The sequence below is a fragment of the Diabrotica virgifera genome, chromosome 1 (genome assembly GCF_917563875.1).
Source record: "Diabrotica virgifera virgifera chromosome 1, PGI_DIABVI_V3a".
In the NCBI taxonomy this organism is placed as follows: Eukaryota; Metazoa; Arthropoda; class Insecta; order Coleoptera; family Chrysomelidae; genus Diabrotica; species Diabrotica virgifera.
Genome location: NC_065443.1, coordinates 50,235,954 through 50,251,791, shown reverse-complemented (window position 1 = coordinate 50,251,791; position 15,838 = coordinate 50,235,954). Strand labels below are relative to the sequence as shown.

The following is a 15,838-nucleotide window of genomic DNA, read 5'->3' as shown; positions in this document are numbered from 1 at the left end:
AAAAATCCAGGTCCGGATTAACAAAAAATTATAAAGTAATTGTGACCTTAAAACAACACCCTGTATATCCAAATTTTGAAAATCTGTTTGCATATTTCAAAAGAGCACAAAAAACTAAGTTAAATGGTTTGCTTCAATTTTTCGGCCAGACTATTTTAAGACTTTAATTTTGAAATTACATTGAATGTTTTAAGAACTCTGACATTAAAAAGCAGGTATTATTAACTTTTAGTTATAAATGATTAAAGTTAATGAATAAATACTCATTTAAAAAATAATCAATACTTATTTACCACATTGGAACGACCCAATTACTAATCACAAGAAAAATCCAGGCCCGGATTAACAAATAAAATATAAAGTACTTGTGACCTTGAAACAACACTCTGTATATTGAAAATTTGTTTGCGTATTTTAAAAAAAGAGCATAAAAAGCATCTTGATTAATTCTGTCAAGGTGACAAGAAGCTGCCAGAAAAATTAAGAATCCCAATGTAATTAGAAAATCGATTCGAAATATTTTAAAACGAGCAAGAAAATGCATCGAACAAAATGGCGGACATTTTGAGCAACTGTTATAGTTCAAATATTTTTAATTTATGTTAAATTGTTGATTGTTTTAACGAATTTTTTTAATTAGACATAGCTGTTTTTTAATTCTTTACTAAATCATTAAAATATCCCAAATTCTCGCAATTCTAATTTTTAATGATGTGCATACAGCTACAAATCCAGAGAATCCAAGAAGCCAGCGTAGTAAATAAGTATTAAGTATTTTTAAAATTGTATTGATTCATTAACATTAAATTATTAAAAGTTAATAATACATACCTGATTTTTAATCTCGGAGTTCCTTAAAATTTTAATATAATTTCAAAATGGATGTAATTAAATCATCTGCGCCAAAAATTAAAATGAACCTTTAAGCACAGTTTTTTATGCTCTTTTAAAAGGCGAAAACAAATTTTCAAAATTTCAATATACAGGGTGTTGGTTCAAGGTCACAATCACTTTATATTATTTTGTTAATCCGGACCTGGATTTTTCTTGTCATTAGTAATTGGGTCGTTCCAATGTGGTAAATGAATCATGATCGTCTATGATCGCCCATGACTGTGGACGATCCGTGATTTTGCGGTTTTTTGGAGACGCTTCAAAGGGAATCGTCGAGTAATAAATAATAAGTTAATGAGTACGTACCGAAATATCCCGATGCGATTGCAAGTCGTATTTTAATTGGTATGGACTTTCTGAAAGTAGTATCTAGTTTGATGTATCTAAACTCATTTGATTTTATCTCGAAAAGCCTGTCTTGAAGGTAACTTTTTTTCCTCCATTTTTTTTACAACTTTTCGTTGGGTCATATTGACATAATGGTTGTATACCGCTATTAAATAAATTGTTGCAGTAGCAACACACTGCACGTCCATCTTGATGGTTGTCGTTCAACATGCTCAGAGGCGGCTCTAGTCCATGTAGCGCCCGTGTGCAGTCGATGCCCTGGCGCCCTTTGGTGGGCTAGCAGCGCGCAGTCAAAATGGAATAGTCGAATAGGTACCTACCGAGTACTAGTACATGGGATATTAGAGGGTATTAGGTACGCTTATAATGTAAACAAAAATCCAGGCAAATATTGCAATATTAAATGATGCCGGGAGCCAATAGGTATTCACGGCGTCAGAACAACCTACCCAAATATGTTATACCACATTTATACTCAGCCTTGTTGAACAGGGAAGTGGGAAGCGTGAATGTGTAAATATCTCACTCGCGCTGCCGCTGCTAATGCTACTGCCATTGCACGGCGCTCCTTAAAAAGTCGGTTTTCGAGATGGAAGTCAAAGGACTGGCAGCGCGAGCGCGCGTAAGCAATTACATTCAACTACTCTCTCTCTCTCACTTGCCGCCGGCAAAGCGGTAAGTGAGTAAGGGGAGCAAGACGATGCTGTCGTCACATTCCATTCTTGAGAGTCGTTCGGTACATGAGTTGTGAGGACATTGGCGAGGAACTGATGTGAACACCTCACTCGCGTCGATATCGTATTTCGGACAATATTTCCGGCAACGGCAGCAGCAGTGGCAATGGCTGAGTATAAATCCGGCATTAAAAATATTTAATTAAAAATGAACTTTTTTATCTATGAGGTAAGGTAAAAAATAGGTTGAGAAAATTTGGCAAGTTTGTGTACACGAGTAAATAGTACTTTTAGGAAGGAATTGGTTGGATGAATAAAAAAGAACAACGTTGTGATTATTTAAAAAAATAATAATTTATTAACGAATAGAGAACTTGCATAAAATTTTAAATTGGAAAAAAATGTTATAAATCACAACAGAACATAATTTAAAACAGGTAACAAGTATTAAAAAGTTTTGTTTGGCTTTCATTTGGCCCCTAAAGATGATTAAAAATTCAAATTAAAACAGGTGGCCCAAACGCGTCGTGACGTCATTCGTTTAAATTATGTTTACATTCTTCCAAAAAAGTAAACAAAATTTAAAATTAGACATTATAAACGTCAGTAGCTGTAGAAAATACATTTATGTAACCTCACAAGTGTTTTTGATCGTTTGAACTATTTTAAATGTCATGTAATAGTGTCAGTGTCAAAACGAATGCCAAACCTAATAGGGAACTTGCACATTTTTTTATTGCATAATAATATTCATTTTCCTTTAAAAATAAGATTTCCAAAATTTCACGCCTTAAAACCTCATAATAACAAGTACAAATTTAAAATCTATATATTTTTTTTTGTTTTCTGGCCTTGGTTTAGAGAACCTTTAGTCAATTTAAAATAGTTCAAACGATCAAAAACACTTGTGAGGTTACATAACTGTATTTTCTACTGACGTTTATAATGTCTAATTTTAGATTCTGTATACTTTTTTGGAAGAATGTAAACATAATTTAAACGAATGACGTCACGACGCGTTTTGAGCCACCTGTTTTAATTTGAATTTTTAATCATCTTTAGGAGCCAAACGAAAGCCAAACAAAACTTTTTAATCTTTGATACATGTTTTAAATTATGTTCTGTTGTGATTTGTAACATTTTTTTCGAATTTAAAATTTTATGCAAGTTCCCTATTATTACAGGACGCGCATACTACAACATATAATTATAAAAAAAAACTTTTCGTGACTTTGCATTAGCAAAATCTTGGATAATATCACTTACTTCAATTTTTATTTCATGTTCAATACTTACTAGTGATAAATTTGTCAATCGACTTTGCGACAATGTTGACCTTAGATCATTTATTTTTAATTTAGAAAATGTTCTTTCACTGTGCGCTATTGTCACTGGCAATGTGAGGTAAATTCTAAGAGCAGTGAACAAATTTGGGAACACTGAAAGTAATTTATTTGTATACATGTAATTTAATCAAAATAATACATGGAAGACTATACAAAAAAATAGAGGAAGATATAGATGACACCCAGTTTGGTTTCAGAGGAGGACTAGGAACGAGAGAGGCTCTGTTCGTTTTTAACGTTCTCGCGCAAAGGCGACTAGATATGAACCAAGATCTCTATGTCTGCTTTATAGATTATCAAAAGGCTTTTGATAGAGTACGACATCAGAAACTCATAAAACTTTTAAAAGAGAAGAATGTGGACAGTCGAGATATACGGGTTATTGTCAATCTGTACTGGAATCAAAAAGCAATGGTTAAAATCGAAAATGTCGAAACAGAGGCCATAAAAATCAAGAGAGGTGTTAGAGAGGGTTGCGTGTTGTCTCCATTGTTATTCAATCTGTATTGTCCGAGTAAAAAATATTGTGGAATAGCTTTAAGCCGGTGAAATATGATATTCTTCAAATAAAGATATATTATGTCAAACGTTTAAGAAGCGGCCCTTTGAACGCATCTGTGTTTTTACGGCCAGACCTCCAGCATATATATTCACAAGTTTCGTGCAAAACCTTAGTTTTAGTTCGGTAGCAGTGTAGTACTGGAGTGTACGTGTGTTAAGTGATACGAGTGTTTTGTTTGCTGTAATTATTTTTAATATTGGTTTAGTATTTCGTTTGGAGAGTGTCAAAGTGTTGATTATTGTAATTTAATTAATGTGAATAGTGATGTGGCGCCCGTGGGATAATGTAAATATCGCGTACGATAACGCTGATGTTGTAGAAATTGCCAGTGCTAGTGTGAATGTAATTACTAAAAAAAAGTGCTCGTAAAGAAGATTCGAATGCATTTAAATGCAGAAACACAGCAAGTATGTTTGAATGTATACAAAAATCTACGTACGAAATTCGGCTTCGATGAAACACTATTGGCACAAGCCACCTCTCTCTGATTTAACAGAAATTCCACTTTCTACTGTATATAAAATAGTTAAAAATGAACCCTATCATCGCAAGAAGCGATGTGACTACAAATTTTCAAGACCTTTAAATCCTTCACTTGTAAAACTATTGAAAACCACAATATACGACTGCTACAAAAGCAACGAAATACCTACAATAGAAATAATAAGAAAGAAATTGGAAACAACCGGTCGAAATATGAACTGCTGTGAGAAAACTCTTCAAAATTTGATAAAAAAAATGGGCTTTTAGTTCAAAAAAATAAATAAATAAACGTCAAGCAATTATGGAAAGCCAAAGAATAGTCAAAAGACGTAATATGTACCTAGAAGAAATTACTAAATATAGGCAAGAAAATAAGAGAATTTATTATTTAGATGAAACTTGGTATGATACCCACGATACAGTGAAGAAAGGATGGACAGATGATTCAAGCATATTTATTATGCATACCAAAAATGCCTGCAAATAAAGGCTCGCGGCTAATTATTGTACATTGCGGAGGAAGTGAGGGATGGGTTCCGAATGCTTTAAAATTATGTGGGAAGAAAATGGAAGATTGTAATGTTGACTACCACAAGAATATGGAAGTTGACATTTTTGAAGATTGGTTTGAAAACTCGCTGATCCCAAACTTGGAGAAAAACAGCGTAATAGTGCTTGACAACGCTTCCTATCATTCCCGACATCTCACTAAAATACCAAATATATCTTCAAAGAAAGCTAACCTGCAAAATTTTTTAATGGAAAATGATTTGGATTTCGAAGATTTTTACACAAAAAAAAACAACTTATTGAAGTTCTACACACGAAGCAATTTAGAAAATTATACGGTCTAGAGAGTATTGCCGAAAAGCATGGACACACTATATTGAGACTTCCCCCTACTTTTGTGTTTTCAATCCTATTGAGTTAATTTGGGGACAATTAAAACCAAGTATAAGGCGTTCAAATACATTTCCTAAATTTGACAAATAGGTAATTGAGATAATTAAAAAAGAAGTAGCCAATATTACCAAAGTAGACTGGCAGAAAAGAATCGCCAAAGTGATCAAAGTGGAAGAATATTATAAGAAGATTGGGCACTTCCACATTAATGGTGGAAATAAATTTATTATTGAATTGGGCGATGATACTGACGAAGAAAATACGGAAGAAGGAGAAAATGAGTTAAATGTATCAGTATTTTAATTGTTGTGTTGTGCAATTCATTTTCCAAGCATAAGTGTAGTAATGAAAAGACTCGGTTAAAAAAATATTTTTAGATTTTGTATTTTTAATAAATAAAAAGAGCGGGGACATGCTTGCATTTTGTGCTGAATTTTAAAAGTTTTGAACTGTATACCTAAAGTAATTTTAGATCTAACTGTGTTTTTATAAAGTTCTTTTAGTATCAGTAATTCTAACAATAACAAGATTAATTATAAAAGCTATTCTACATCAGTTATTAATGCAAGCTTGCGGTAAGAGGGAGGTCCCTGTGAGGTTTAATGTTATTAAAAAATTGATAAAATTAATTTTAACACACAATATTATGTCCTGCTTTAAGGGTATTTACCTAAGTATAAATAAATATTTTTAACTACATATTTAATTACCAGAAAACGCCAGCTGCCGGCCTAATATAGCTTAAAGAAGAACAACCCAAAGCTACAAATCTTACCTATTACACTATATAGATTGCTTGAACAATACAGCGAAGCTATTTTTAAGGAAGCAATATCAGAGGAAGAACAGGGTATATCAATAAACGGAAAAATATTGAACAACATAAGAATCGCAGACGACACCGCTATTTTTGCAGACAGTCTCGATGCACTGCAACTATTAGTAAATAGATTACATCAAGTCAGTATGGACTATGGACTACAAATTAATGTTAAGGAAACCAAGTTCATGATTATTTCTAAGCAACATACAGTAGGAAGGTTGGATATCGAGGGAAAACAAGTAGAAAGAGTGAATAACTACAAATATCTGGGAACCTGGGTAAATGAAAACAATGACCAGGGTAGAGAAATCAGGACACGCATTGAAACTGCAAGACAAGCATTATTTATAAAAATGAAAAAGATGTTTGTTAATCGAGACCTTCCTCTGGAGCTGAGGATAAGAGCCTTAAGATGCTACGTGTTCCCGACTTTGTTGTATGGAGTGGAAAGCTGGACACTAAAAGTAGAAAATATAAAGAAGTTGGAAGCCTTTGAGATGTGGTGCTATAGAAGGATTTTGAAAATACCATGGATCCAACGAGTTACAAATGCAGAAGTGTTAAGAAGGCTGCAAAAAGATTGCGAGGTGATAAAGAACATCAAAACAAGAAAGCTAGAATGTTTAGGCCACATTACCAGAGGTGCGAAATATGAGATATTAAGGCTCATAATGCAAGGTAAAATAAAGGGTAAAAGATCTATAGGTAGAAGAAGACTTTCCTGGCTGAGAAACTTAAGAGAATGGTATAGTTGCAGCTCAGTAGATCTTTTCAGAGCAGCCGCCAATAAGGTACGGATAGCTGTGATGATAGCCAACCTCCGATAGGAGAAGGAACCACAAAAAGCAGAAGAATTTAAAATATCCAAAGGTGTAGTAGAATCCAATGTAATTTTTCATTAATCGTTTTAAATCATATTTTATATTGAAAAAACAAAGTAAAGGACCCGCTCTTTGGCGCTCGGCGCGGCGCCCCCAGCAACCCGGCGCCCGTGTGCACCGCACACCCTGCACAATAGGTAAAGCCGCCCCTGACTACGGACGATTATGTGGACACTTGCACGATGATTGTGCCGATCATAGACAATCACATGATGGGCCATCATCGGCGATAATGAAGAGCAGGCATTAGATTTTCTCGAAGTGGCGACGATGCGCGTTCGATATGTACAAAATCATTACACATTATTTCATTAACGTTATTTTCTTACACATGTGGTTTGTTGGTTTGGTAGCGAATAGAAACATAGATTCTAATTTTACTTCTGCTTTTATACTTCCATGCTTTGCTATGTGATAAATACCATATCCATATTTGTGCTTGTTCTCCAGGAACAAAACCTTTGACCTGACTGTCCGCGCTGGAGAATGGGACACCCAAACAACGAAAGAAAGGCTACCATATCAAGAAAGAAACGTCAACCAAATTATCTTCCATGAGGAATTCGTTCCTGGAATTTTGCATAACGACGTCGCCCTTTTAATTCTCGACGAAGCAGTAAACAAAGCAGATCATATTGGTACCATTTGTTTACCGCCCCAAAACCTCAAAATAAATTCGAAAAACTGTTTCGTTACTGGATGGGGTCAAAAGGATTTCGGTAAGTTAAACATACAATATTTTATATATTAGGTCCTTTGCCACTCCTCAATAAATTTCTATTTATGTACTTTTAATATGGTTAAAAGTGTGATAGGAACTAAAAACACCAAATAAAGAGCTTTGGTTTGATGAAGAATGTAAACAAGCAGTAGACAAAAGAAAATAACTATAACTATACGTGAGGTATACTCAAAGAAGAACACGAAAAAGGCGTGAAAATTTGGAAGAAGAACGAAGAAAGGCAGACAAAATATGCAGAAGGAAGAAGACTAGAAGACGACACACGAAAACGAACAAAAACTAAAAATAAACGTAGATTTCAAACAGGATGACACTATACTAAATTTACAATCAAGATGCAGTAGAAATAAACAAACCAAGACACGTTAAATGCTACTAGGAGCACTCCCGAATCATAATTTACAATGTATAAACTTTGGAAATCATTATTTGGGATTTACAATGTATATAGATTGTAAATTATGATTCGGGAGTGCTCGTAGTAGCATTTAATGTGTCTTAATTTGTTTATTTCTACTGCATCTTGATTGTAAATTTAATATAGAAGAGGAGCATATAAATTCCTGTGACAACTCAGAGTGGGATGTAAACCACGCAATAAATTTTTTAGAAATAGTATAGGCAATATACCAGTGCTGATCCAACAATAAAAGCAGGTTGGAAAAACTATTTCGAGGCTTTTCTAACAGAACAAATACAAACAAAAATACAGCCCATGCAGTAGCGGATTTTGATATAACAAAAGATCAGACAAGAATTATATCACATATCATCGCCTCAAAGCAACAGTAGGATATGTAAAATAATGTAGTTTCGAGAAAAACGCAATTGAAAATTTTACGAAACTTCAGTAATTAATAACTTTTTTATATTTGAATGGATTTACATGGCTGCCCTCAAAGATAATCTGTTTTTAACGATATCCGTAAATTTTTGTTATATGTATAAACTTATATTGCACTAAAGTTTTGTTTAAAATGTTTTCTACGAGCGTGCAAAAATATCTACTTTCGCGCACGCGTTTTAGTTTAGAAAGTTTCACTTTTCCGCTCGGGTTTTACTTTTCCGCACGCGTTTTACTTTTCCTCACGCGTTTTACTTTTCCGCACGCGTGTAGATATTTTAATATGGCCTTAAAATAATTATAATATGTACATGCAATAAACTAATATTTAGGTATTATTTACTATTTTATTTCAAACGTATCTTATTGTGTTCCTGTTTTAATGAAATTAACGCGACAATTCGATGAAATAAAATTATTTTGACATAATATTCGAAAGTCAAATCGGTAGACAATAACAGTCTTTTGAATCATCGTCATGGAAACCAAGATCGTCGTCATGCTAACTAATTAGGTATATTGAAAGTTTGGTTTTGACCACCTTGTCAAAGAATTAATTTGTGTATGTATTTTCATAATAATTAAATTAATTGATTAAGATTTGGTCATTTTTTAAAAACTCGTAGAAAAAATATTATTCCTAACTCTTGCAGAAAGTCTCTTTTCCGCACTCGACTGCTAACTCCCGCTTCGCGTCGTTCGGCAAACTGCAGTCGCGTGCGGAAAAGTATGACTTTCTGCACTTGTTAGGAAAATAACTATTACATAACATATTTCAATTTCATTTTACTTTTCCGCACGCGTGTAGATATTTTAATATGGCCTTAAAATAATTATAATATGTACATGCAATAAACTAATATTTAGGTATTATTTACTATTTTATTTCAAACGTATCTTATTGTGTTCCTGTTCTAATGAAATTAACGCGACAATTCGATTAAATAAAATTATTTTGACATAATATTCGAAAGTCAAATCGGTAGAAAATAACAGTCTTTTGAATCATCGTCATGGAAACCAAGATCGTCGTCATGCTAACTAATTAGGTATATTGAAAGTTTGGTTTTGACAAACTTGTCAAAGAATTAATTTGTGTATGTATTTTCATAATAATTAAATTAATTGATTAAGAATTGGTCATTTTTTAAAAACTCGTAGAAAAAATATTGTTCCTAACTGTTGCAGAAAGTCTCTTTTCCGCACTCGACTGCTAACTCCCGCTTCGCGTCGTTCGGCAAACTGCAGTCGCGTGCGGAAAAGTATGACTTTCTGCACTTGATAGGAAAATAACTATTACATATTTCAATACAAAAAACAAAACAATTTTATTGTGCAAACATGTTATTACGTAAATTATAACATGAACATACTTGTTTTCCAAAAATTTTAAAATTTGACAAGATAATAAACAAAATAAAATGAAAAAATCATCAGAATCATTTTTGGTAATAGCGGTTGCTGAAAGTTGTGAAAGTAAAAACTTATTGCATCTTCTTAAATCAGCCCGAAAGTTATAAAGGGGAATTTATCATGAATTTAACTTAGGTACTTTTTCCTGTGCTTGATAAATTCCAGATAACAACTCAGAATCAGTATTATTTTTGTTCGCTAAATACACTAAATACTGACTTCTTCTAGATACCTACACATAATTTTTACAATTTAAATTGGCTGAATTATTCATTTTTACTCTTAACATACACCTTTTAACATCAATGTAATAGAACTATTGTTTAAATTACTGAAGATAAAATTGTGACCGCAAGCTGGATGATATAAACACAGACATAATCGCAACTCAGCAATAACTAACATGGCAACACAGTAGGATATGTGCGTAAGATAACTTAGTCTTGCATTAATATTGATGACCAAAATGGGTAAACGACAAAATATAATGGTATGATATGTATGTTGTCTTAGTGTTGCATTATAGAATTTGGGCTAAAAGGAATTAAGCTACACAAGGATATGTAATATTATGAAAAAAGTATATCACTTTTTATTTATCTTAGTGTTACACTCAACAGAAGGGTTTATTTCGAATCATTTGACGTGGATATCACAAAAGTCATTTTTTTTACATATTATCCTACTGTTGCTTTGAGGCGACGATATACCAGCTAAAATTCTCAAAATTTGAGGACACACTGATCGGTAAATTTCATAAACTAATAACAGACATGTAAAACAAAGAAAAAATTCCAATGGAGACCTTAGCTAAAAAAACTATAGAAGCATAATATCCTCACTCTGTGTAAGGTATAAGGTGTTTACTTGGATCATAAACAGAAGATTGAGTCACTGCTATGAGCAAATCATAAGAGAATACCAGGTTGGATTGACCACAGCGCTCCAGTAGTGATCAGCTATACGCTGTGTGAGCTCGTACATAGAGGGGATATTTACAAATTCGCGAGCGCCAGTAGTGACAAGTCTGTAAACGTTTACCGGAAATTTGACATAAATGTCAAAGTGATTAATTTAAAATTAAAATTAAAAACAATAATTATAAAAAATATTAGTTGGTCAAAGCTGTGGTATATATTTTTACCTTAAATATACTTACGTTTTAAATACCGAGTTTAAGTTTTTTTAATGTTCCGTAATATGTAACTAAAAATTAATCTATTAATCTTAGCGCCATCTACACGATAATTATGAAAGTATCCGAAGTAAGAAATTTATATTTTATCAATAGAACGTCAAAATGATTAGCAAAATCTTTAAAAAATTGATTACAATTTAATTACTTTTTTGCGTTGTAAATATTAAGCAATAACAATTAAATAATAAATTTAAAAATTACCGGTGAAAGTTGAATTAGTAGTCCGCTAGGAGCGACACCAGCGAAGCTCAGAGCGTATTCGCAAAATTAAATTCCAACAGAGGGCGCTCAAAATTTCAAAGATGGACGACAACGCTAGGAAAACAATTCATTTTGTCATTTGAATTCACAGTTCTAAAACGTTAAATTAAAATGATTTACAGGAGCGTTTTGCCAAAGTAACCACTAAGTTTTGCAACTAAGACATCTTATAAGTTAAAGACGACTCAAAATTATGTTTAATCTTTATGCATTCATTAAAATTTGATGCTAACTACTGATTTGTTTTTACTTTTTTTTCATAAAAAAATCTGGCCCTCGATAATCACACAGCGTTCTAAAAATTATTAATCTATCTTAGGATTTATAATTTTGTTTTTAATTTAATTAATAGGTGCACTACAGTTTATTTTACACCGACAGATAAAAAATTTTAATTAAATAAAAACTGGAAACTTGGAAACTAAGTAGGTGAATTTATTTTATAATAATTGTGTTCTGGAAATTACGAAGTGGTCGGGATATTTTTCATAACAATGTACATTCTATGTACAGAATATATACTACATTTTATTCATTTATTTAATTTTGCAGTCCCTTAAACATTAAAAAATACTACGTTTAATACAAACGTTAAATTAACAAAATGTGTGCATTTGCATTGGTTAATTTAGGTCATTACGTAGAGTATAATAGGAATGAATACTGAGGAACACTGCAATAGTTTTTTTAAGTCGAAATTATTGTTAATTACAACATAAACTGACCGCAAATATGTACACAAGTTATGGCAAAGTCAATGTTTTCCTTGAGTTGATGCTTTTCAAATTGGCCACCAGGCGTCGCCCACTTTGCGGTTCCTCGCCAATAGCATAGATAAAGCTACGGAGCATGATGTAGATATTAACCAAATCTTTGTTTTCGACAAACCTATGACAACGTAAACATAAATAAAATAAGTATGCGATAATTTGGTATACCAACGAAATTGGTAAAATTAGTTCAATCGACCATGACCCACACATCTACTGGAATTTATTACTAAAACAATTATTTTCTTTATTATACAGTTCTTAACGAATCTCAACTTGAGAGCGGTCTACTGTATTATACATTTATTGATTCTTCTTCCTTTGGTGCCTATTCGTTTCGAATATTGGCGATTATTCTGGCTATAATTATTTTATTAACTGATGCTTTAAATAGATTAGTTGTTGTGGAGAACCATTTCCTTAGGTTCTTTAACCATGATATTCTTCTTCTCCCAGTTCCACGCTTTCCGTTTACTTTTCTTTGAAGGATTACCTTCAGTATCTGTATTTAGTGCCGTTTCTCATTATGTGTCCGAGATATTCTAACTTTCTCCTTTTAATGGTATACATCACATCTCTTTCTTTCCCCATTCTTCATAATACGGTCTCGTTGGTTATCTTGTCCGTCCATGATATTCTTAGGATTCGCCTGTATAGCCACATCTCGAAGGCTTCAAGTTTATTTATTGATTACTCTTTTATATTTTTTAGGTAGAAAAGGAAAATTCCAAGCTATATTGAAAAAAATAGAACTACCTACAATTGATAAACGCATTTGTCAGGATGCCTTAAGAACTACCCGACTGGGACCAAAGTTTGGTCTACATAGCTCCTTTATGTGTGCTGGTGGAGAAGAAGGAAAAGATGCGTGCACAGTAAGTTATTACTTTCTAATAATTCTCACTACTGACTATAAAAACCTTGATTTAACAACGCTCTTCTAGAAAAATAACTAAAAGATTGGTGTGGAAATGAAAGTTTCACATTTGGGTCACAATCCAAATAATTTCTGGTATCTGTATATTATAATCATGTTTTTTTATTTTAGGGTGATGGAGGTAGTCCTTTGGTGTGCCCCGATCCTTCACATCCGGAGAGGTATGTTCAAGTTGGAACAGTTGCATGGGGTATTGGTTGTGGTACATTGAATGTTCCAGGAGTATATGCTGACGTTGCTCAATTTAGAAATTGGATCGACCAAAAATTACGAAGACTTTCAATTAGTATGGCCCCTTATACCGTGTAATTTTGTACTTATATATTTTGAATATAAATATTTTTTTAGACTTTTTTAGGCTTTTCTTTTTATACATTATACACCAATATCCATAAATGTTTGCAGATGCTATTGAACTTAAAAAAATACTCAAAACTTATGTGGAAAGACAAACGAACAGACCACCCTTCCTCTACTTATCATGATCCACAAACTAAAGCCGAAGTGAAACGGAAGGATAAAGATAGATCATCAAAGCTAATTCCATGTACATATTTTAATTGAATATACACTACTAAAAATATGAATCATGTAAGAGAATATTTTTGCATTATGTAGCAAACAGCTACATTTTATGCAAGTTTAAGAAATTACCTGTTATGAACTGAAAGGATTTTAGGCGACAGATGTGGTTTACTTGCAAAAAAACTGGTAGAACTGAAAGGAAATCAAGAAGACGATGGAAGATCTGTATAGAAAAGAAGTCATAGTGTACCTACATACTTTGCAGTACAAAATCCAAGCCTATGGTATCTCATTGGCATGAACCATTTGTGATGAGGATTATATCTTAAGGAAACTAAAGATTGTTTTCAAAGATATCACAGATATATTAAGTTTTACGCCATTTTTGTTAGTTGGGCATTCATAAGAACTGTTATTCTTCTTTTCCAGCCTGTTTGCATCCACTCCTATTTGGTTTTGTGCTATTTGGTGCCAGTTTCTCCCCACTTTTGCTTTGATGTCATCCAGCCTTCGTTCTTGTAATATTTCTCTACTACGACGGTGCTAGTATGGTCTCCAATGTACAATGTTTCTCGTCCACCTTTCGTTGTTTTGTCGCGCCACGTGTCCTACCTATTCCATTTCATTTGCGCAATCCTTCCACCTTCGTGCTTCTTCTCACGTCCTCATTTCGTATTACCTAAGTATCTCAGAGATATTTCTCTATCTATTGGAAGGCATTGATAGAGGTAAAACATATTGATACAAATACATGGACAACTTACCTAAAAAACCTTTATCAAACATCTAATCACAAAGAACTGGAAACACCACGATTAGAATCGGATGAGAAAACAGAAATTAAAGAGGAAGATATAAAGAACGCCTTAAAAAGATGAAAAATCGAAAAGCTCCTGGGAAAGATGGAATAGCTAATGAACTTTTAAAGTACGGAGGAGATAGACTTCACAAAGAACTGAATATCCTTATAAGTAAAATAATAAATACAGGAAGAATTCCAGAAGAATCGAGAACCACTCAAATGATAGCGTTATTTAAGAAAGGTGATAGGGCAGACCCCAGTAACTATAGAGGGATAAATTTACTGAGCACTATACTGAAACTCACAACAAAAATACTTATGGAGAAAATAATGGCGTGCATAAATATATCGGATGAACAACAAGGATTTAGAAGTGGAAGATCATGTAACGATGCAGTTTTTGTGATAAGGCAAATAGCGGAGAAATCATTAGAATATAACAAACCAGCCTTTTTCTATTTCATAGACCTAGAGAAAGCGTTTGATAGAATCCAATTAAAAGATGTGATACACCTTCTATATGAGAAAAATTTACCACTGGATATCATAAAACTGATAGAAAACATATATGTAAGAAATAAAATAGAGATGAAAGTCAATGGAATAATAACAGAACCCATAGAAACAAACACAGGAATCCGGCAAGGAGATTCACTAAGCCCTCTACTGTTTAACATAATATTGGATGCAATAATAAAACAAGTGAAGAAAAAAAGAGGGTACAAAATGGGCAATAGAGAGATAAAAATACTCTGTTACGCTGATGACACCGTGTTAGTAGCAGAGTGCGAAGACGACCTACAAAGATTATTGCACGAGTTTAACATTAACGCAAAAGAAATGAATATGAAAATATCAGTCCAAAAAACAAAAAGCTTAGTAATTGCCAAAGAACCAATAAGATGCAAATTGGAGTTAGACAATCAAATTATACAACAAGTAATGACTTTCAAATATCTGGGAATTAATCTATCAGCCGACAACAATATCGAAGAAGAGGTAAAAGACCAAATAATTAAAGCCAGTAGAACGGCCGGGTGCCTAAACGACACAATTTGGAAAAACAAACACCTAAGATTGGAAACAAAGGCCCGAATATATAGGCCAGTTATGACTTACACGGCCGAAACAAGACCAGATACAAGCAAAACACGAAGACATCTGGAAACCAACGAAATGAAGATCTTAAGAAGGATTGCTGGAAAAGGACTCTAGGATAGGGTAAGAAGTGAGGAAATCAGACGCATATGTGGAGTAGACAATATAATTACCTGGGTAAAGAACAGAAAAGAAGAGTGGAATGAGCACATAAGCAGGATGTCTGAATCAAGGATAGTAAGAATAGCCAGGGACAAGTCACCGTTAGGCAGGAGAAGTATAGGACGCCCAAGGAAAAGATGGAATGACAACTTAGGGGCAGAATGAAAGGCAC

The 15,838-nt window shown here is 33.2% G+C and overlaps 1 protein-coding gene across 2 annotated transcripts in view; it reads left to right on the top strand.

Moving 5' to 3' along the window:
- LOC114324732 (phenoloxidase-activating factor 2) overlaps positions 1-13,431 on the top strand; it is a 60,009-nt gene extending 46,578 nt beyond the window's left edge. For both annotated transcript variants that reach the window (XM_028272565.2, XM_028272564.2), the window contains exons 3-5: positions 7,365-7,633; positions 12,854-13,017; positions 13,191-13,431. In XM_028272565.2, coding sequence (XP_028128366.1) covers positions 7,365-7,633; positions 12,854-13,017; positions 13,191-13,388 — 631 coding nt within the window. In that variant the 3' untranslated portion in view covers positions 13,389-13,431. The remainder of the gene's footprint in view (positions 1-7,364; positions 7,634-12,853; positions 13,018-13,190) is intronic.
- Positions 13,432-15,838: the final 2,407 nt, after the last annotated feature.